Genomic DNA, 23020 nt, shown 5'->3' with positions numbered 1-23020 from the left:
TGATGGACATTTAGGCTTTTTCCATGTTTTGGCTATTGTTGACATTGCTGCTATGAACATTGGGGTACATGTGCTCCTATGCATCAGCACTTCTGTAATCCTTGGGTAAATCCCTAGCAGTGCTATTGCTGGGTCATAGGGGACTTCTACTAAGTTTTTTGAGGAACCTCCATACTGTTTTCCAGAGTGGCTGCACCAGTTTACATTCCCACCAACAGTGTAGGAGGGTGCCCGTCTCTCCACACCCTCGCCAGCATCTGTAGTCTCTTGATTTATTCCTTTTGGCCACTCTGACTGGCGTGAGGTGGTATCTCAGTGTGGTTTTGATTTGTGTTTCCCTGATGATGAGTGATGTTGAGCATCATTTCCTGTGCCTGTAGGCCATCTGGATGTCCTCTTTGGAGAAGTGTCTGTTTATGTCTTCTGCCCATTTCTTCACTGGGTTATTTGTTTTTTGGATGTGGAGTTTGGTGAGTTCCTTGTAGATTTTGGATACTAGCCCTTTATCTAATATGTCACTTGCAACTATCTGGAAAGAATATTTTTTGCTCTACAGGCAATTTAGATGGCATTTCTGTACCTACATGTAGCAAAAAGTCTTTGAAAGGATGTCACCTGTATAGCTGTTTCCCTTGAATCACCTGCAGATTTACTGTTGAGCCAGTTGCTCAGCTCATATTCCCGATCCGGTGTACGTTCACCTGAAGTACAAGGCACTGTGGCAATTTATGAAGAAGATAATCTAAGAGGAGTGTCAAAATGACCAATTTTTGGTTAATACCATAAAGACATTCTCTCTATAGTTTACCTCTGACCCATTATGAATTACATGAATTCAGCAAAAGTAAGCTCCTCAGTCTTACTCAGATTTAAATGTGTTCAGTATTGTCTTCTGTGAGGAATAACAACAGTTATGAATGGGATTTCATTACTCAAGGTACTTGCGATTCTGGCCAAGAATAAAATCAGGTTATTTAATAATTCTGAGATTATCCCATGACAGGGTGCTTAAAGGTTCAAAATGCTGATATGATTAGTGGATCTGAATATGGTATCCAGCTAGGCCAGGGATCGGCCAAACTAAGGCCTCCAGGTCTACTAACCTGTTTTTGTACAGCCCACAAGCAATGAATAGTTTTTACATTGCTTACTGGTTGAAATAAATCAAAGAATGACAGTATTTCACATGAATGAAAATTATGTAAAATTCTAATTTCAACATCCATACCTAAAGTTTTATTGGAATGAAGCTTCATTACGAACTGTCTATGGCTGCTATCAGCTACAGTGGCAGAATTGAGTAACAGCAACAGGAGGCCAAGGAGCCTAAAAAACTTACTATGTGGCCTTTTGCAGAAAAAACTGCCGACACCTCACCTAAGCTGTACTGTCTTTCATATTCATCTCCTTCATTCCGTCTCAACAGTCATTATTCTGGTCCAGGTCTCCATTACGTAGTACCTGAATCATCGCAAAAGCCTCGCAAGTTGTCATATCAGGGGTTTTTCCCATCTCATTCTGTGTTTGTAAGTGCTGCCTGATCCTCCTAAAATACACGTTATTAAACTTTTAGTGATGTCCCAATACTTAGAGAAGAACCTGTCTTCTTTGGCACAAGACCTTTCTGGGGCCACTCTTCAATCTTATCTTTCTAGGCTAATCTCCTCCTACTTCCTCGTTAGACCGTATACTTAGGAGAGGGATCATATAATTTTCCAAATGGGACACTTAACTGTGAAAGGGGGCCTATAATAATCATGTTGGGGAACAGGCCTAAAGCAAGACTGTTCTAGGCAAAGCAGGAAATGTGGTCACCCTGTCTATACTCCACGCAGTTTGAATGGCTCACCATTCTCCATATACACCTGTCCCCTTCCTTCTTCTCATTATTCCCTTAGGGTAGAATTCCTTTTCCTTGTCCTATAAATCTGAGTCTTGAACATCTTTCCAAATCCAGCTTAAATAGTGCCATGTCCATGAGGTTTACTCAGAAATAATCTCTCCTTTTTTATCTCCCTTAGGAATGACGTGCTTTCTCATGGTGTGGATGACTTTCTGCTTTAGTGACACACACACACACAGTTCTTTGAAGACATAATCTGTGTTGGATCCTATACTCCTCACAGCCCTAGCTTTATGTCATGCTCAAGTGGGGTTTGCAGCACATGTTTAAAGAATGAATCAATTGACCAGACTGGGTAGACTGATGACTATTTGGGGCTGTCGATTTGTAAATCAGCCATTTTAATGTGATTAAAGTAGTGAGAAAAGTTGGGTTTCCAAGGACTGAGGAGAGCCTTGCATGTCAATGTGGCAGTGTAGCAGAGTGCTTCAAGGTGTAAAGATAGGCTTTGGGGTACAGCCTGCCCAAGACTGACTGCCAGCTCTGCCACTTACAATATGTCACCTTCGGCAAGTTGACCTTTCCTCCTAAGTTTCTGCATCTGTGGAAGTTATCCTAGGATCTTCTCCATAGAATGGTGGCTGAGGATTCAAATAGTCCCAAATCACATGGTGAGCCCTCCATGAATATCAGCTGCTGTGATCTCACACGCTGTCTGCATCATATGGTCCAATTAGCGGTGGGTAGGAAAATATAGAGACTCAAGACAAGGATGTAACGAATAGAAGAGCTGAGAGAAAGGCAGCCCCGAAATCTTAGAATAATTGTGCCCCCTCCGTTGACGCAGTCAGTTTCAGAGGGACCAAAGTGTTGTAAGTCCTGAGAGAAGATAGTTTTCACTTAGTAAGAAATGACTAATTAGCATTGTTTCTTTGAGAGACCAGTTCAGTCAAGGCACAGGGTAGCTGTCCGAGGACTAAATAAGTTTTGGCCAGAAGGAGGGGAAGCCAGTGAAGAGGAAGGGGTGAGAAGAGGAGACACGGAAGCATATAAAAGATCTATTTGTGTAGTAAATTTTTTCTTTGAGCATGAGCATACTTTAAAAAGGAAGAAACCCAGGGGTATGCTAATTCAGTGACCTGTGTAGCCCTTTTTGGAATGAAGTAAATGATTGACTAAAACTGGTGCTTTATTCAGGTGCTGAAAACGCTTGCCTGCCGAGGGGTAAATGAGGAACCTTCACAACAACTCTAGACTGGTTTGCTTTACCAAACACAACCCCAAAAAACATAGCTCGATCGAAAAGAAAAGTTTTTAATCTGAGAGTGGGGAGTATATATTCATAGTACGGGGCCTCTCTATACATTGCCCACCTGACTTTGTACCTTGAGGTTTTTCTCAAGAGCAGTTAAAAGCTGAGCCCTCCTTTATACTCACCTTGTTTGTATGCATTTTATGAAATGACTGCCTGGGTCTGGAAGGACAAGTTGTGACTGGCGATGGTCCTGTGAAGTGAAGCCAAGCGTGCCTAGATTACTCAAAAAACCCAGACCCTGAAGTCTCTCGTGGTGAGGAGAAAGAGCGCAGCTACTGGAGGCAGGAGGCGTGCGTTCTAGTTCCAAATTGTCACTCAGCTGTTGGTTGGTTGGTTGAGGTTGTTTTTTTTTTTTCAAGTTTTTATTTAAATTCTAGTTACTTAGCATAGAGTGTAATATGGTCAGTTGGAGTCACTTCTCTCTGGAGATTATGACCATTCATGAATATATTAAAGTGTCAGGGATACGGAAGTGTAATGGATGATTGTTATTGGCTCTGGCTCTGCCATTAAATACACTGTGATTCTTGAATTAAGGCTTCCTAACCCCTCGGGCCTGCCAACTGAGGGTGTTTTACTTCTGCAGTTACTGCTAAAACGGTCAAGCCTTAGGCTCATTAGCACAATGTAATCACTTTTGTCGAACTGACTTCAGTCAACACACCTCCCTACTAAGTGCCTAGTGTACAAGTAATCTGTCACAAGTGACCCGTCACAGCTGTACCCAGTGTTGTAGAGCAAGGTGCTTCTGATAGGGAAAAATCTGTTATAAGATGGCCAACAGGACCAACTGGGGAATTCCAGTCCCTGCCCGAAGACTCCCCTTCCGGGTTTTCCTTCCCACTCCGCTTGCTGTGCTCCAACAGACTATAAACTGCTCTGCATATGCTCTGGGATCAGACCTCTGGAGAGTGATCTCTGAGCCCACCAGTGTAAAATATACTTCCTGCCTTCCAGGATCTCTGAAGGCTGCTTGGTTCTTCTGCCGGGTGGTCCAGACCAGTTTCGAAAGCACTGACTGGTGTCCAGCTCAGGTCAGGAAGCAGGACTCACCACTTCCAAGTGGGTGAAAGGGAAGGGCAGAGGAGTCTGTTTAGAGCAGAGGTTCCCAAAGCGGGGTCCTCAAGCTGGCAGGACGTCAGCATCATGCGGGAGCTTGCTAGAAATAGATTCCCAGGTCCACCCCAGATGTTCTCAGTCAGGCCTTGGAGGTGAGGCCCAGCCCTCTGTTTTAACCACTTCTCACCATGAGTCTGATGTACATTCAAGTTTGAGAACGATTGGCCTGGAGGAAATAACCTTTAAACTAAGCCCCTTAGCTGTTCTGACCAATATGGTAGCCACTGGTCACTTGTGGCTATTGAGCCTTTGAAATGTAGCTGGTCCAAATTGAGAAGTACTTTAAGTATAAAATACACATCAGGTTTCAAGGACCTATGGAAAGGGGTGCCTGGGTGGCTCAGTCGGTTAAGCTCGGGGCATGATCTCACGGTTCGTGGGTTTGAGCCCCGCTTCGGGCTCTGTGCTGACAGCTAGCTCAGAGCCTGGAGCCTGCTTCAGATCCTGTGACTCCTTCTCTCTCTAACCCTCCCCTGCTCACGCGCGCTCTCTCTCTCTCTCTCTTTCTCTCTCTAAAAAATAAATAAAAACATTAAAAAAAAAACCAAAGACCTATGGAAAAAAAGAATGTAAAATACCCCATTGATAATTTTATATAGATTGTATGTTAGAATACTATTTTGAATCTATAAGGTTAAATAAGATACATTATTTTTTTAAGTTTATTTGTTTTGAGAGAGACAGATACAGTATGAGTGCGGGAGGGGCACATAGAGAGGGGGAGAGAAAATCCTAAAAAGGCTCTGCACTGCCAGTACAGAGTCTGATGCAGGGTTTGAACCCATGAAACTGTGAGATCATGACCTGAGCCGAAACCAAGAGTCAGACACTTAACCTGCTGAGCCACTCGGGTGCCCCTAAATAAAATATATTATTAAAATTAATTTCATTTATTTCTTTTCTCTTTTTAATATGGCTTTAAAAACTCTAAAATGATATATGTGGCTTGCAGTATATTGTCATCTAAAGGGGAGTAGAGATTACCTCAAGCTGGGTGGGATCAAAGTGGCAGTGGAGGGGAGGGGATGCAGGGCAGGGGCTCTGAGTAGAGTATGGGGTCCTGAGGCAAGAAAGAACATGGCATGCTCAAGGAAATAAAAGAAAACCAAAGCCTTGCAAGTCACATTCAGGATTTTGTTTCCTATGACCAACAGGAAGTGATTGAGGATTTTAAATAGGGCGCTCACTTTTCAGGAAGTTTGCAGTTGATAAATGAAGGCAAGAGAGCTACGTCTGAATATGTCAAGACCCTCAGAATCAAAGCTTCTCCCCTCCCCAAAAGATGATGAGGATGGAGGCATTTGGTCTGGACTGAAAGGGAGCAGGACCCGGCCTGTCACCTGCCGATGCCCCAGAACATTAGGCACAAACACCCCTGACTCAGGGGAGAAGCAGACACCTGGGAGAGGTAGTTTTGCTTTCAGTTCATTTTCAGCGTGGCTAAAGCTCAGAGCTGGCAGAAGCATTCCAGGGGTGAGTCCAAAGTTGAGTGGAAGTTTGATTACAGAGCTGAGGCTCTGCAGGGCGCTGGCCAGGGCTTTGGGGAAGGAGGGCCAGAGACCAGGAGCACAGCACATGTTGGGGTTAGAGGGTGTTGGACAAGGTAGAGGAAGGCTGGGGTTGGAGCCTGGGGGCTGAGGGACTGACCTTCTCCTGGGGTGTGGTGGTGGCCTCTTCATTCATCTGTGGCCTGGAGATTTCCCTGTAAGTCACAATACATATGTTAGCAGACTCAGTCTAGCCTCCAGACACATTTTGTTTCGTTCATGTTTTTAAAATATATTTAAATTAGTCACCAGTATTAATACCAGATTCCACATAAAAGTGTGCATTTCTAGGGCACATTGGTAGCTCAGTTGGTTGGGCATCTGACTCTTGATTTTGGCTCAGGGCATGATCCCAGGATTGTGGGACTGAGCTCCATGTTGGGCTCTGTACTAAGCATGGAGCCTGCTTAAGATTCTCCCTCTCTCTCTCTCTCTCTCTCTCTCTCTACCTCTCTACTTCTCTGTCTCTCCCCTCTCCCCACCCCACTCCCTCTCTCTCACTAAATTTTTTTTTAATGTGCATTTCTGGTGTTTTTGAAAATTAGAAGATCCAGGAACCCCAGCCCTCAGCCTCACAGAGACATGGAGGAACTAAGTAGTAACTACCCTTTTATTTTTGTATGAACTTTTAGGAGCTGAAGTGACCATTAAAAAAATTTTTTTAATGTTCATTTTTGAGAGAGAGAGTGCTATTAGGGGAGGAGCAGAGAGAGAGAGGGAGACACAGAAACTGAAGCAGGCTCCAGGCTCTGAGCTGTCAGCACAGAGCCCAACATGGGGCCTGAACTTATGAACCGTGAGATCATGACCTGAGCGGAAGTCAGACACTTATCCAACTGAGCCACCCAGGCGTCCCCTGAAACGACCATTTTTATGTTTTCTAAAGAAGACATTTATTTACCCTAAAGACAAAACTGAGCCCATAGGTTCTCTGTGGTCTGACTCGAAGTCCTGCATTCTCTCCAGTGTTTGCTCTGAGGAGTCCCTCCTTCTGCGTGTTCTCCAGAAAGGGTGTAAGAGTGGGACCCTTACCAGGTTATATAAAAGCTCTGTCCATTTGCACAAGAGTCACATCCATCAGAGAAGCACACATACTCTCTATAGTTTTCCACGGTTCCCATCATGCCGGTGGCCCAGTGTGTGTGTTTGTGTGTTGTTGGTAAACGCTTGATATACCAGCTTCCATGAATGATTAAAATCTTAAATTTTAAGCCTCAACAGCTCCCCTGTAAGTATTCAGGGAAGTCCGATGATAGCAGCAAGGAGGAAAGAAGGAAGTGACTTTATTTACCCAAGATGCACTAATCTGCTACTTTGTCCTATGTCACCCTGTACACCAGGGGTGCGGGGGCTGTAGTCTTTGTGGCTGTGATACTGTTTCTCTGCTCTAGTATAAATATTGGGGGGGGCAGAGAAATTGTTTTAGTTCTTAAACAGAGTAAGCAAATACAGCAGATTAAAATACTGCAAGCTTGCTAGTAAGTGCCTGAATGTTCATGATGTTATTGCTATAAACATTTTTTGTTCTCTTGGTATAGTTCATAACCAAGGCAGTGGAGAAGTGCTTCTGCCTACAGAATTTGTCCATCATACCCCTTTTTAAAATATACGTTTTAGAGACAGCATGAGCAGGGAAGAGGGGCAGAGGGAGAGAGAGAGAGAACATAAGCAGAGGAGAGGGGCAGAAAGAGCGAGAGAGCAAATCTTAAGCAGGCTCCACACTCAGCACAGAGCCTGATGTGGGTCTTGATGCAGGGCTCAATCCCATGACCCTGGGATCACGACCTGAGCTGAAATCAGGAGTCAGATGCTCAACTGACTGAGCCCCCCAGGCACCCCCATCATACCATTTTTTCATTTGAAGGGAAAGTAGCTTTATGAGCATAAGGAGGCTTCTTGCTTGACAAGACAAAGTAATGGGTGAGGAACACTTGATAGCTTCTCTTTTCTCCATCCCCCTTCTCTACCAGCATCAAAAAACAAAATAATATTACAAGAGGGTAGGTCTAGTTTTTGATTTGACAGAAGCTTCTAGTACTTGGTGAATTGGGGCTCTTTGAAGAAACAATATAAGAATGTCTTTCTCTTGCAAATTAAACACACACACATACACACACGCACACGCATTCATTATTTGGTCTCTCTTAGTGCCTTAGATGGGGTTTGTTCAAGTGAAGGATCCTGAAACTTGAGCTCATTAGCTTCGTGATTATTCTGCTTCTGGGCACCAGTAATCACACAGCAAAGCATCGCCCAGATGTCTGTCATCCCATTCTCTGCTCTTCGGCCAACCCAATGTCCCTCTGGGCCGAGGGTAGAGGCGTCCCTCTTCCTCCAGAAATTCTCAGCTCGGTGATGTACCTTCGCCTCAGCTCAGTCTCTTCCAGATGCTTCCTGCTTCATGTGCGCTATAGCTTCAAACCTGATGCTTAACAAGAAAGGGAAGTCATAAACCTAGCTACCCTGGTCTTTCAGCTACTTGCCGATTACCTCAATCTGCTTCCTCCCTCGGGGCTTTGTCAGTTTGCCTTCTCCTGCAAGAAGACCAGAACCTTGTTTTAAAGGCTTTTCCCCCCCGCTTCAGAATTTCTGGAAATTACTAAAGAAAGGAAGAAACTAGATACCTAGATTCCAGTTAACTTTGTCACTGACTGTTATGTAACTGTGGGTGAATCACAGATTAAGTGGGACAGAAAATCTCCATTTAATGGAAGCTGCCAAGAACAGCAGAAGACCAGGCCCCACTGTTCCTATCACTTCCGCTCCCCAGCGTGGAAGACCCTAGGGTGGAAGTGAGAGCCTGGGCGAGCAAGGCGAGCAGCACTTGGCAGCAGACGGATGCCCACTGCACGGAGAGTGAGGGCAAGCTGACGCAGCCGGAACAGCAGACTGTCAGGGGACAGAGTGGGTCCAGCAGACCTTCGGGCCAGCAGCCTAACTTCAGGAGTTCGGAAACACTGTAAGGTTGTCTGTCCCACTTTACCAGATTCTTCTCCCACTGAGAGGCGGCTGGTTTGTGTAGGACAGCCTGAGAGCGGGGCAGGAGGAGGCAGGACCTCCTTATCAGTGCGCTTCCTCCCCTTTCTACAGCCCTGTTCCTGCTTATCTGCTTCTACAGGCAGCATCTCTTCTATGGCTGCCCGCATTTGATAGCTTGTTTTGCATCAGGATTTATGCCTGCTCACAGCTTTGTTTTGAGGCAGGTGAGGGATTATTTAGGTGAATCTTGTATTCAGCCTTAATGTTTTAAATATTTTTAACGTTTGAATGTTGAACCTTAGATTTTCTCATATGCAGCGTCGCCTGTGGCATCGAAGAGCTGGTCGCCACTGTTTGGTGATTTACATACCAAGCAAATACGGTAGTTCATTGAATTAACATGTTTAACTTCTATAATAAGAGGAGACTGGTAAATATTTATTTCTTTTTCCACCAGAGGAAAAACAGAGTGAAAAGGATGCCTTCAACCTGGAGTCAGCTGCGAGGAGCTGGGAGTTGCAAGCGACTAGTCATCCTTTTAGACATCTATAACTCATTCTCTTAAATCCTCTCTTCTGTAAGCATAGACTGCCTTTTTTGTCTGGTGGACATGCAGCATGCCATTAGAATGGCAAGTTCTGTTATTTCACATCATACAATTAAGATCCTGTCCAGCTGTCAGAAACTTCAAATCGATTAGGTTCCCTGTAATTAATTATTTGTAGAATACGCCCACATGCGCCATGGCGGATATGTTGTAAAGTTGCGCTTCTGTTCCCAGGTAGTCAGTTGAATGAAGACCATAACATCCTTTTGGTTCCTTCTCTTTCTAGATGTGTTGCTGTCATTGAACACTGGCCCATTTGCAAGTGCTCGGGAAGCCCAGCCACCAGCATGTCCAAGTACAAACTGATTATGTTAAGACACGGAGAGGGCGCTTGGAATAAAGAGAATCGGTTTTGCAGCTGGGTGGACCAGAAGCTTAACAGTGAAGGCATGGAGGAAGCTCGGAACTGTGGCAGGCAACTCAAGGCGCTGAACCTTGAGTTTGATCTTGTCTTCACATCCATCCTCAATCGGTCCATCCACACAGCCTGGCTGATCCTGGAAGAGCTGGGGCAGGAATGGGTGCCCGTAGAAAGCTCGTGGCGCCTCAACGAACGTCACTACGGAGCTTTGATCGGTCTCAACAGGGAGCAGATGGCCTTGAATCACGGTGAAGAACAAGTGAGGCTCTGGAGGAGAGGCTACAGCGTGACCCCGCCCCCCATCGAGGAATCTCACCCTTACTACCACGAAATCTACAACGACCGGAGGTATAAAGTGTGTGACGTGCCTGTCGACGAGCTGCCACGATCTGAAAGCTTAAAAGATGTGCTGGAGAGACTCCTTCCCTTTTGGAACGAAAGGATTGCTCCCGAAGTCTTAGGCGGCAAAACCGTTCTGATATCTGCTCATGGAAATAGCAGCAGGGCTCTCCTGAAACATCTGGAAGGTACCCTCTTTATGCTGCTACTTATTAGAGGTTGCTAACTGTTATGCTTAGGCCTTAATATAGAAAGGACAGGGTTTCCGAGCACAGTTTACATAATGGGCTTTCTCACCCCATTCCCTTTTTGTCATTTCAGTCTTTTAAGAATCATTTTGCGGGGCACCTGGGTGGCTCAGTCAGTTGAGTGTCCGACTTCGGCTCAGGTCATGATCTCACAGTTTGTGGGTTTTGAGCCCCATGTCAGGCTCTGTGCTCAGATTTTGGAGCCTGCTTCCAATTCTGTGTGTCCGTCTCTCTCTCTCTCTCTCTCTCTCTCTCTCTCTCTCTCTGCCCCTCCCCTGCTCATGTTCTGTCTCTCTCTGTCTCAAGGATAAATAAATGTTAAAAAGAAAAAAAAAAAAAGGAAAAATCTTATTAAAAAAATCATTTTCTATAAATCAAAAGCCCTATGCTTTTCACAATCATACTATATAAGGCAGTGATTCTAAAACTTTAGCAAGCATTAGAATTCCCCAGAGGGAAACCTTGGTCTATTCCAGGTTGCTGCTGGCCCCATCCTTGAAGTTTCTGAATTTGTAGGCCTGGGGTGTGGTCAGAGAATTTGCATTTCTAAGGTGTTTTCAGGTGATGTTTGAGGTTCTCCACTTTGAGAACTGTTGATCTAAAGCATAATAAGGTTTCTGTTGTAGGAAGGTAAAAGCAGGCTAGAGAGAATACATTTCTATAGAGATGCTATGCAAAGTCAATTTATTTAGAGACTTTTCAGATAAATAAATAGATAAGATTATCTAGACTTAAGTGTTGCCCATGCTCTTCCAACGTTAAACAATGATTTCTGCATTTCAGATCTGAGTTTCTTAAACAATTTCTTTGTTCCAGCCCTTTCTTTCCAGACCAGACTTAGTCATTGATTGGGAGAAAGTTAGGGGGAAGGAAAATGAAAGGATGGCTGATTGGAGATAATCAGTTGGCTCAATTTTATCTTAACTACTTCACGTTGTGTTCTAAATGTATTCTGAAATGTACAGTATTGTTACCTTCCTCTTAAGTGACGTAAACTAGGAGCCCCTGAGGACTCAGGCTCACCGATATGGGAGATCAGGGATTGCACTGTGACACTTACAAGGGGTTCTTCCTTCCCCTTTCTCCGGTCACTAAGTAATCCAGGCTTTTGTGCTTTTGGAGTGATCTGCTCTGTCCTCTGTTTTCCTGTCAGCACCAGCAATAGGGAGCCTATGATATTAGAATGCATTTCGCTAACATGCCTTGCCCATTCTGCTTTACCTTTCTCTATGTGGCCATGAAAAAGTTGACATTGTATGTGAAATAAGTGAAAATAGGTTATTGGTAACCAAACGAAGTGATCTTTATGAGATTTTATTATAAACGTTTTAGCATATGCTTTTACCCCTAATTTTTATAACATGGCCAAGAGCCAAATCATTACTCGTATGCCTGCATCCATTAGTTGTGCAGAGATCTAAATTCTACAGACTTTATTGGCTATTAAAAATGTTATTGGCTAGACATGGCACTCAATCTGTTTGTGTATATATCTTATTTACTCAACTACATAAAGGGTTCTATTCTTCCTCTTTCAGAATAGTCAGGTATTTGGTTTAATGATAAATAACTTCATCATTATTGGACTACAATACTTTATTGTTTGAAGAAGAGTTGAGCCTTCTCTTAGGTCAACAGCAAACTGAAATTCAGAATTTCGAAGTTTCTGCCAAAAGATGTATTCTGTTCCACCACTCCAATTCCCTTTTTCCAGAGACGAGACTTTGATCTCTCTGTGGCCACGCTCTCTTCCCTAAAGAAAATACCATCATCTCCTTCAGAAAGAAATCTCTTTTCTCCCCTGTCTTAGCTAGGAAACCCTTCCTTTAAAAATGATTTCTTGCTATCCCTATCTACAGGCCTCATAGAAAATGTTGTTATTTGGAAGATAACTGATTTAAAATAGCAGTGTTCATTCTAGACCAGGCAAACGGTTTGAGATATGAGGAGGAAGTATGTGAAATAGTAAAGGTGTGGAGTTGGCCAGTGTCTGCAGCAGAGGACACGGAAGGTGGAGATGAGAGAATGGAAACGGGAGGGTCGGTGACCTGGGTGGATGGCAGACATTCAGGGGCGGAAAATGGCTGAAAAATCCAGAATATGCCATTAGGCACACGCCCTAGGATGGGGAAACAAATGGAGTGGATGTGAAGATTGGGATCTGTCCATAGAAGACAGAAGGTGGCGTGTAAGCTTGGTAGACATCGCCGGTAGACATTGTTCCTTTTGGCCTGTAGTACCCCCTGGTGGTGCCGTTGTTAAGTTTATGGAGCTCTTTGGTGCCGCTGGGACTCCCTATAATGACCTCCATGCCTAACATGGAAGAAATTATTTTAGATTTTAAAATCACTTCATAAATTAGTTATGTCTTATTTTAGGGATTCCCTAAATGCCAGTCTGCACTAATAGATTTCTCTTACACTGTATGTTGAAAAATAAGATCCATGTATTCGATGTCACAGCTCTAAGAATTAAGCACAAATGACTTTCCCAAGATCAGAAGAAACAGTGTATGTTATTTCTTGCACATAATTTCTGTTAATGAGGTTTAAGCTTTTTAGAAATTGTTTCTGGCTGTGTGTGTTTACAAGATTAGGAATACTAACATTTCGTTCTTATCTCACACATCTGACTTTCAGGAGCTCCAGTTATAGGGCTTTATGTGGTACCTGATAAATTCCTAACCTAAAAGAAAACATTCCTTTGAATTTGGATGCTAACTTAAAAAAAAATTTTTTTTTTAACACTGATTCATTTTTGAGAGACGATGTAGTGGGGGAGGGGCAGAGCGAGAGAGACACAGAATCCAAAGCAGGTCCCAGGCTCTGAGCTGTCAGTACAGAGCCTGGTGCGGGGCTCGAACTCACGGACCACAAGATCATGACCTGAGCTTAAGTCAGACGCTTAACCAGCTGAGCCACTGACAAGCCCCTAGATGCTAACTCTTTAAGACTCCGGAAATTAAATGAATCTTAGGAGGAAATATAGATATTTATCTTACAGGAAGGACTACTGGCCAATTTGTTTGTGTGTGTATATGTTCATTGTGTTGAAAAATATCCTAAAATTTACCATTTTAATCGCCAGTTAATTCTTACTGTACAGTTACATGGCTGTTATCCCCCCCATTTTCTGGCTGATACCTGTTGTTCCAGAGCAATTATCCATAGCATCTCCTTTCGCTTTCAAAAGTGCCCTGCTTGAATGATAAATTATGTGGTCACCTTACCATAAAGATGTTAGCCTTTACTAGTATGAAGAATGAATCCCTGAGGGGCGCCTGGGTGGCTCAGTCAGTTGAGCATCGGCTTCTGCTCAGGTCATGATCTCATGGTTCGTGGGTTCGAGCCCTGCCTCATGCTCTGTGCTGACAGCTCAGAGCCTGGAGCCTGCTTCGGATTCTGTGTGTGTGTCTCTCTCTCTCTGACCCTCCCCTGCTCATGCTGTCTCTCTCTGTCTCCTAATAATAAATAAATGTTAAAAAAAAAAAAAAGAATGAATCCCTGAAATGGGCGTGACCATTTTCCGTATTTCCTGTAAACACAAAAGTTGCTAAATTCTTTGCATTGATTGCAAAAGTAAAATGTTGGTGATTGTAGATTCATCTGATTCCTAGTCATGCTTTCTAGATATGTTTATATAAAATTCTCTCCTATTAACAGGGTCTTGTAGGGAACTGGGCAATTTTTCCCTGTATTCTCCTTAAACTGCCTGACAGTCTTAAAACATGTTACCTTCTGATGGGGAGGAGGGTGGTGGCTGATAGACTCAATAACTGTGTATCACAGAAACACTCTGTTGTTTAAAGACTGTAACCTTGGGGTAGGAAGGATGATGACCCAGTTAAATAACTAATTAGAATATTAATCTACCCTGAAATCTCCAAGTGCCTTATGATCTTTCTACTTAAAAATATACTAGTGTTACACATCTTCTCTACCTTGTATATACCTTAGCAATGAAAAGTGCTGGTTAAGAGTTTTTTTTGTTTCTCAGCTATTTGGTGCTATGACTTTATACTATAGACAGTCAAGTCCTGACTAACATTTCTTCCATTTGTGAAAAAGAAGATAGGGGCTGTTGAGCGAAAATGAAACCCAGACAGACCTCAGCTGACTTAGCCATGATCATGATAATTAGCTGGAGTCGTGAACTCCACCCAGACCCAGTTCACTGAGTCTCCACACATGATTACCACCTGGGCTTTTTTGTTTTAAATTTTTTCTGAAAAGTAGCCCTTCCCTTGATCTATTTTTTGTTCGGAATACTATATTTTAAGAAGCTGAGTCAAGAGTATCCTTGGCAGGTTAACCATTAAAAGTTAATCGGAGGGGCGCTTGGGTGGTTCAGTTGTTTGAGCGTCTGACTTCAGCTCAGGTCATGATCTCACAGTTCGTGGGTTCAAGTCCCGCGTCTGTGCTGACAGCTCAGAGCCTGGAGCCTGTCTTCAGATTCTGTGTCTCTCTCTCTCTCTCTCTGACCCTCCTCTGCTCGCGCTGTCTCTCTCTGTCTCTCAAAAATTAATTTTAAAAAAACATTAAAAAAATAGAAAATAAAATAAAAGTTAATCGGATGCAACTAACTGAGTCTCATTATTATTGCTGTTACCCTAACATTGTGGTTTGTGAATGGTGTTCCCTCGCACAGCTGTACAAGGTGACCTTTTCTTTCTGAGTGCTTGCTAAGTGCAGCTCTAGGCATTTTACATACATATCCTGTTTGATACAGGAACTAGAGCGAGGCTGTGAGGTCACTGGTAAGCTGAGGTTCATCCTGTGTTTCACGCTGCTGTTCAGTGAATCTGGGTCATACTTTTTGTTCCATTTGACCAATCGATCATTGATTGCTAAGCTGTTTTGCTTAAAGAAACTGCTATAATGAAAAGGAACAAACTACTGATATACTCAGTACTGTGGCTAAGTCTCAACTACTACATTATGTATGCTAAGTGAAAGAAACTGGATTCAAAAAGCTGTGGATCATACATTCCTGTTGAAGTCGTGGCCTTCAGTAGTTCAGAATGCAACTGTATTTGGACAAAGAGTCTTTAAAGAAGTAATTAAAATAAAATGGGGCCATTAGGGTGGTCCTAATCCAATGGGATAGGTGTCCTCCTAAGAGATGAGGACACAGACACACACAGAGAAAACCGTGTGAAGGTACAGGGAGATGACAGTCATCTACAACCCAAGGAGAGTGGCCTCAGACCTTCATACCTCCAGACCTGTGAGAAAATAAGTTTCTGTTTGTTTGTTTTAGCAAAAAACAAGCAAACTATGCATTGTATGACTTCATTTATATGCCTTTCAGGAAAAGGCAATACTGTTGGGTTAGAAAACAGACCAGTGGAGGAAAGGGTAGGATCCAGAGGAGTATAAGGAAATGTTGGGGGGTTCGTAAAACTATTCTGTAGACTAAAACCAGTGAATTTTACTGCATGTAAATTATACCTCAGCATAAAAAGGCTTGCTTCTATGCAGTGAAATGACCATTGCCCTAATGGGGACCATGACTTTTGTTGCACAGGATAATAGACTCGATTAGTTTGATTGTCAACTAGTAGAATTAAATGAAGGTTGCTACGTACACCTAATTTTGCCTTTGAAAACTAACCTGGAGGGCACTGGTATGCTCTCAAGACTTTGGCAGTAAGTGGTGCTGACTTTACTCAGTACCCAAACTGAGGACAGCATAGGGACTCACTGGTCACAACTTCATAAGTTATCTATGAGCTGTTGGACCAGGAAGCTTTGTACTTCAAGGTCGTGAGCTTCTCTAGGAAAGGTTTTTCTGCCCCAGAACTACTTCTTCTCACTTGCCACTGAATTCTCTAGTCTACATTGCGTCTCCTATCTGTCCTTTTTTGCCTTCTCACAACCACTGAGGCAAGGAGTAGGTCAATGCAGGACCATGAACAGTGCGGTGAGGCAAACGGCACTGATTTAGAGCTAGGCAACACTCTCATACAAGGATTACAAACACAGAAACCCATGTCAGTGCCTAGGATGCGCTTCCTGCCTGGTCAGCCTCTACCATGGCAATTACTTATTAAATGTCTCTGCTTTTAAATGGTAGATAATTGGGAGATTGCATTACTTTAACTGGAGAGTATACTTTCAGAAGGACTTCCGACAGACCTAGGAGATATTATATAGTAAGAACATTCCTACCTAAGGGACTGCCCCATCTTTTCTAGCAGCATGAAGGATTACCTATCTGTGCTAATAAGTCCAGGCAAAACCAGGGCCCCCCGCCGACTGGTTCAGACACACTTCTCACAGGGCACCACTGCGAGAACTCCAAAGGCAGGCCTCGTATCTACAACCATCCTGTTCGGTAGCGCTCCAGACAGGCGTGTGTTTCTTTCTCTGTGGTTGGCATAGTCACTTCCTGTTTGTTTCCTGCTGGCCCACACTGAAGGAAAAGCCAGGGACTGAACTGAAGCGTTGGATGTAGTCTGCGTCTCGCCAGCGGAAGTGGATTGTTTAGTCTGGGTTCAAGCACAGGACTAGGCAGTTTCAAGCGTGGAATCAGAGTGGCCTGCAGGAGACTCCTGAACGACAGGCGTGATCCCGGGAGAAGTGGGTGCAGCCACACACAGAGCAAGGCAAGGAAGCCTTGAGACGAAATTAGAGAGCCAGGGCGGGCCGGTCAGCCGGGGCCAGCTGTGGCGGCGGGGCTGCTGAGTGCTTCACCTTTGGCATTTTGGCGTGATATTTTGAGAAGCTGCAAATTCAGACCTGTCTCCAAATGCTTGTTTGGTGGTATGGTCAGGCTTTCTCTTATTCAAAGTCTAACTGAGGTAGGAAAACCTTTACCTTTTAAAGTTGCAGGCTCTTTTAACTATAAAATTCAATGTGGAATGGATTCTTCTCTCTGCCTTATTCCAGAGTAGAGACCAATGTCCTTTCATCCTCTTACAATATTCAAATAACCCCTTTATGCTTGTTCCCAGCATATCTTTAAGTTGTACAAAGTAGCTGCCACACTTTAAAGGATTCTGGTTAAAGATAGGTAGAGCATGTATGAAACTGAGAACGTCTTGTTTCAGCTCTCATTTTTGCAATAGAATACAGACCCCTTACCACGGATCACCCATCAGCGGGGTTTGAATTGTGACCTGCTTGACTGGGGTATGGGTGGCACTTCCTGGCCAAATGAATTGATCAAAGTGGTTCCCCTCTTTTCCTAGTTTCCAAAAATATGCACTGGAGAGTTGGGGTTTGCTCTCATCCTGCAACAGATCTGTCTCCCTGGACATCTTTTCTCCTGTTGCCCGAGATTCAAAGATTTTGTGTAAACCCTTTGGAGGAAATCAAAGAAAATATATAGACAAGTCTAATTTGAATTGTTTATTAGCAACTAGACACCTTTTATTCAAGGTTAACACCTTCTACCCATTTTTTTTTTCTTGGTAAGCTTATAAAGGAAACAGTCTTTTATCAAGTTTTGAAGAGTAAAAGACTAGATTTAATGGGAAAGCCCAGAGAGTTCAGGTTTATTTGTTTCAGCTATTTGCTGAGGGCCTGTCAAATTAGGTACTGTTTTTGGTACAGGATACAGCCCCTAGAATTGGACATGCAAAACCCTTGCTTTTGAGGAGTTTATGTCCCCATTTTGATCTCTTTCTGAAATTCGGTCGATCTTGGACCTCTGGCAAAGTCTTCAGAGTGCTTTCATATATGGACTTTATGTATTAGAGTTTGTAGTTAATGTTTTATTCCTTATTGCTTATATTTCTATGGAAGAAGTAGATTCATAGAATATATACAGTTGTAATAGTGGATCATATAGCTAAACAGTTTCTGAATCCTGACAGCCAATGCATAATAGTGTTCTTTACAGTTGAACAAACATTACTGAGTTCTCGCAATGGATAAGGCACTGGTCTAAGAGCATATGTGACACAGGGATGGATGAGACAAGGTCCCTCTTCTCAAGGTGTTTATAATCCTGGTTGGAGAAGCAAGCATTTGCACAGCCACCTTTAATAGAAGGCCAAGTATGAATGCTTTAAGTGTATCTTAATATACTTAACTAGTGTATATAGTTATTAATGTAAGTATTAATATACTTACTAATGTCCAGTAATCTCAGGGCACCTGGGTGGCTCAGTCAGTTAAGCATCCAGCTGTTGCTCAGGTCATGATCTCACAGTTTCTGGGTTTGAACCCTGCATCGGGCTCTATGCTGACAGCTCGGTGCCTGGAGCCTGCTTCTGATTCTGTGTCTCCCCCTCTCTCTGCCCCTCCCCCACTCACATTCTGTCTCTCTCTCTCAAAAATAAACAAACATTAAAAAAAATAATGTACAGTGATCTCAGTAACTGGCAGTGGTTCCTTTTCCTGCTATAATGACTTAGGAGAGAGAGCTCATAGGTGAGGATTTGACTTTTTAGAGCTAATCCCACAGGTAGAAAATGAAGTTGTTTGAATTTCTCTCCATACGGACATTGAGTTGCCCCTTTGGCTTACCATAAATTTGTATGATTTCTTACTTGAAATAGACAGTCATTTGGATTGACTCCTAGATGCTCCTATGTAAAGATTCAAGAATTAAAGACAACGGTTGGGGGCTCAAGAAGGGGTGGCTCTGGGGGGGTGACAGAGAAGGGCCGTTGCAGGGTGAGAACTCGGACGTTTCCCTTCAAACATTCTTAGATGCTATATAAAAAATCTAAGCCAGTTATCAGACAGGGGATATGCTGTTTGTCCACTCATTTTAACTTTCATATGATGTTCCAGTTAATGAATTTATAATAAGGTATTGCATAATACAGTACTGATTCAGTTGGCTTAATTCAGTGCAGATGCATTATTCTAGCCTTAGGAGTTCTGCTGGCTTGACTTTCTTAGAACGAAGAATGTCTTATGCCAAAATCGAGTAATGAGTAATAGCTTCACTGTGGTTTTTCCTAATTTGCTATTTTAAAATTTTGGTCTCTTAAGTCTCATTGACTGATTATTAACCAGTCTAAGCATTTAAAATACTTGTAAGTAATTAGTCTGCTGTGTGAATGATTTGAGTAGTCATTAAAGTGGAATGTCAACTTGGCATTTATTGGAAGTGTCTCTATTTTTGTTGAGGTCTCTGTCCTTTGTATGTGAAATATTATAGTTCTCATGGCCTTTGATTAGTTGGCTCTTTGGTTTCACACAAAAGTAGGTTGTTATCTGAGCCATAGACATGAGCTTGAGGGTGGTGCTATTGAAGAGAGGAACTGTCAAGATCTGGTTAGATCCGGGGCCATGGTCAAACGGGATCATCCCATGTGCTCTCCAGCCCCTTGCCAAAGACCTAGAACTCATTTCTAAGGTCCCAGACTACAACCTGGCCCATCATGATCCCAAGGTGTTAGCTGTTTCAACGGCTCAGATGAATCTGTTCATGCTCTTTACCAGTCCTGAGGACAGAGGAACACTGGGTGCTACTGTTTAGTTAGTACCCAATCCTTCAGAAAGACAGAGCATGGATGCAAACATTCTCCTCTCTGTTTCTACTGCATTAGAAGTAGCCGTGGACAAGTCAGATGACCAGAGTTGAAGTCCTGGGATTTGGGAATAAGAAAACCAGGTCCAATGTGATTGCCTTATCAGCATTGTGATTTGAGAAGTTTAATTTAACTTCTTTGGGTCTGTTTAGTATTTTTTAACAGCTTTCTTAAGAAATAATTTACATAATGTACAGTTCAGTGGCTTTTAGTATCTGTACAGAATTGCACATCTATCACCATAGTCAATTTTGGAACATTTTTATTCCCCAAAGTAACCCTATCCTTAACTGTCACTTCCCAAATTCCCCATGCCCTCTAGCCCTAGGCAATCACTAATCTATTTTTCTCACACTAGATTTTCCTGTATAAATGGAATCCTACAACATGCAGTCCTTTATGATTGGCTTCTTCATTAGCATAATGTTTTCAAGGGCCATCATGTCGGCACTTAATTTTTTTAATTGCCAAATAATATTCCATTGTATGGCTATATTGCAGTTACTGCAGTTAATTTATCCATTCATCAATTGATGGACATTTTGAATGTTTTCACTTCTTGGCTATTATGCTACTATGAAGGGTCATGTACAAGATTTAGATCGGAAACGTGAAGGAACAACAGGTTGCCCTGAAGGGTATCTCCTATACTAAAATTTAATATGATGTGAATCTCTGTCTAACCTTTTTTTTTTTTTAATTTCTGGGAAGTTGTTTTTTTTTTTTTTTTTTTTTTTTTTTTACTTCCGGGAACTATAGCTAGAATCCCTCACAGTATCTGGTGTGGTTCCAGACAATGCAACCAATATGGGACTCAGTAAATGTGCAGTGAAACAACCTCCTGTGTTGTCTTTAATGCTTTGTCTCTTCCTCTCCCAATCCACAGGTATCTCCGACGAAGACATTATCAACATTACTCTTCCCACTGGAGTCCCCATTCTCTTGGAACTGGATGAGAACCTGCATGCTGTTGGGCCTCACCAGTTCCTGGGTGACCAAGAGGCTATCCAAGCTGCCATTAAGAAAGTAGAGGATCAAGGAAAAGTGAAAAAACGAGTTGAAAAATGAAAGCTTTCTCATTTACTGGCTAGAAATAGCTACAAAGGAAGTGGCATGCAGTATTTTATGGGTGCTGCTCTCTCTCTCTTTTTTTCCCCTGATTTTTCCAGAACTAGGCAATGGGATATAGTTTATATAGGTAACTCGGTAAATTTTATTGCCCAGATAAAAGATTTGGGATGCCTGAGTACTTTGTCAAAGTCTTATGAATGAACTCTCCTGCTAGACCTGTTTGAATTGATCATTCATGGGGCTAAGCAGTAACCAGTGGGGCTTAATCAAGGTCCTGAGCTTCTAAGATGGGAGAGTAACGAGTAGAGGTGATGTTTAAGGGGTTCATCATTTAATAAATCATTATTGAGTCACTATTGACAGACACTACTTATTCCACTAGGTAGTTCACTTTTATATTTCCTAAGACTTTTCTGGGATGATAGTAAGGTTTATTAGATAATATGCTCTACTTATTTATTACTAGTCTTATCCTCTAGGAAAAGGGATGCTTTGCTAGTTAAAACCAGAGGCCTATTAAATGGGAGAAGTCATAGATGGATTCCTCCAAGAAAGCCAACAGCAAACAATAAGGCACTTGGCCTTGTCTCTAGTCCAGAGAGCCTTTCTCTGACATTTGGTAGGGTTCCCCTTTGGCTGCTAGGATTAGCAGCATGTAGACAGCCAGAGCTGTTTACGCTCTCCTTTTGTTTTGTTGACCTTTAATCTCTGGGTACTTAAAATTGTTTAAAAGTAAAGGTCTGTGACCCAAAATAAATATCCCCAAAGCATCTCCGTATGATTGATAAACATTAGGTAAAGGCCTCTGAACTAGTCTTTGGCTCAAATCTTCCTGTAACTCTCAAAGTGATGCACCTGTTTCAATGCATGGACACTCCTAATCCCCTATAAATTGAACATCAGAGTCAGGGGGAAGGTAAAATATAGTGCATGTAGTTTTATCCCCGTGAGCAGGAAAAATACGGTACACTGGGGCTTGTCACACACATGATTGTTCATCAGCAGAGGACAAAAGGTAATAGTATGTGATGTGGAGCAGCTAGGGTAGGCCGCGGACCAAAGGGGTTGCTGGCCAGTCTCAACGATACTGTTTTCCAGATCATATTTTTAGATGTCATGGGTATGTACGTCATGGTTTTTTAAACTATTGCCTTATTTTAAGGCAGGTGACCTACATTTAAGTGACAAAGTCCTAGAAAACAATCTGTAGCTATTTATCAGTTTTTCATGATGTTCCATTGGTAGATGAGTCTATTTGTATCCATTTTATAGTAAATGGCAATCGAAGAAAACTAATTCTAAAACCCTTGCCACAGCCTGGTCTCCATTTGGTCCTTACTTCAGGACGTTTTAGGATACAGATGGCCAGGAAAAAGAGATGACACTGGTGTGCTCCCAGCTGGCCACATCCGGGACATACAAGTACACAGAATGTGGGTGCTGCACATTTCTGACAAACCAGTAGTGTCTGCTGTAGCCCTTCATTTTAGTCCAGTTGCTTAACCAAAAAATACTCCTTGGAATTCAGAGATCAGATCTTTCTAGAATTCCAAACCTCTGGCCAGGCTGTACCTCAGACCATTCTTTTAACTGCTCCATCTCTGGAACTGACCTCTGAATTTTCTAGCCCAAGTGGTGACCGTATCTCAATGCAACTGAAGATCCTAGAGTTGGATTCTTCCCTCGTCCCCCCTTGTCCTCGCTCACCTCCAGGGAGGCCCCTGGCAGAATGATGTGGTTCTGCACACAGAGCTGCACTCACTACCAGTCACTTTGGAATCTGGCAGATTTCCCAAGATAGGGGTAGTTTTTGCTGATACTTTCTGATGTAATTTGGTTTATTGTTTTTGAGATCTTGGCTAAAATAAATGAGACATTTATGAAAACCTCATGTAAAATTATTTTCTTTGTAAAGATTTTATTTTCAATCCCTGCACCCAACGTGGCGCTCAAACACACAACCCCGAGATCGAGCATCGCATGCCATACTGACTGAGCCAGCCAGGCGCCCCATTTTTTTAAAGACGTGTGAAATTATTTTTAAAAATTCCAATACTTTGTCCTTAGACCGCCCAATGTAGCTGTTTTCCTCACATGGCTT

General features: G+C 42.8%; 1 protein-coding gene across 2 annotated transcripts in view; it reads left to right on the top strand.

Annotated features, from left to right (window-relative positions):
- The window catches only part of BPGM (bisphosphoglycerate mutase), a 27560-nt gene extending 4740 nt beyond the window's left edge, over positions 1 to 22820 (top strand). Inside the window, exons 1-3 of one of the 2 annotated variants that reach the window (XM_029923130.1) lie at positions 8517 to 8783; positions 9637 to 10298; positions 20735 to 22820. In XM_029923130.1, the coding sequence (XP_029778990.1) occupies positions 9698 to 10298; positions 20735 to 20916 (783 nt within the window). In that variant the 5' untranslated portion in view covers positions 8517 to 8783; positions 9637 to 9697 and the 3' untranslated portion in view covers positions 20917 to 22820. Of the gene's footprint in view, positions 1 to 8516; positions 8784 to 9636; positions 10299 to 20734 lie in introns of those variants that run through there. The other variant, XM_029923125.1, reaches the window with a different exon arrangement.
- The last annotated feature ends 200 nt before the right edge of the window (positions 22821 to 23020 follow it).

Source organism: Suricata suricatta, chromosome 2, assembly GCF_006229205.1.
Source record: "Suricata suricatta isolate VVHF042 chromosome 2, meerkat_22Aug2017_6uvM2_HiC, whole genome shotgun sequence".
NCBI lineage: Eukaryota > Metazoa > Chordata > Mammalia > Carnivora > Herpestidae > Suricata > Suricata suricatta.
This window is presented reverse-complemented; position numbering and strand designations above follow the sequence as displayed.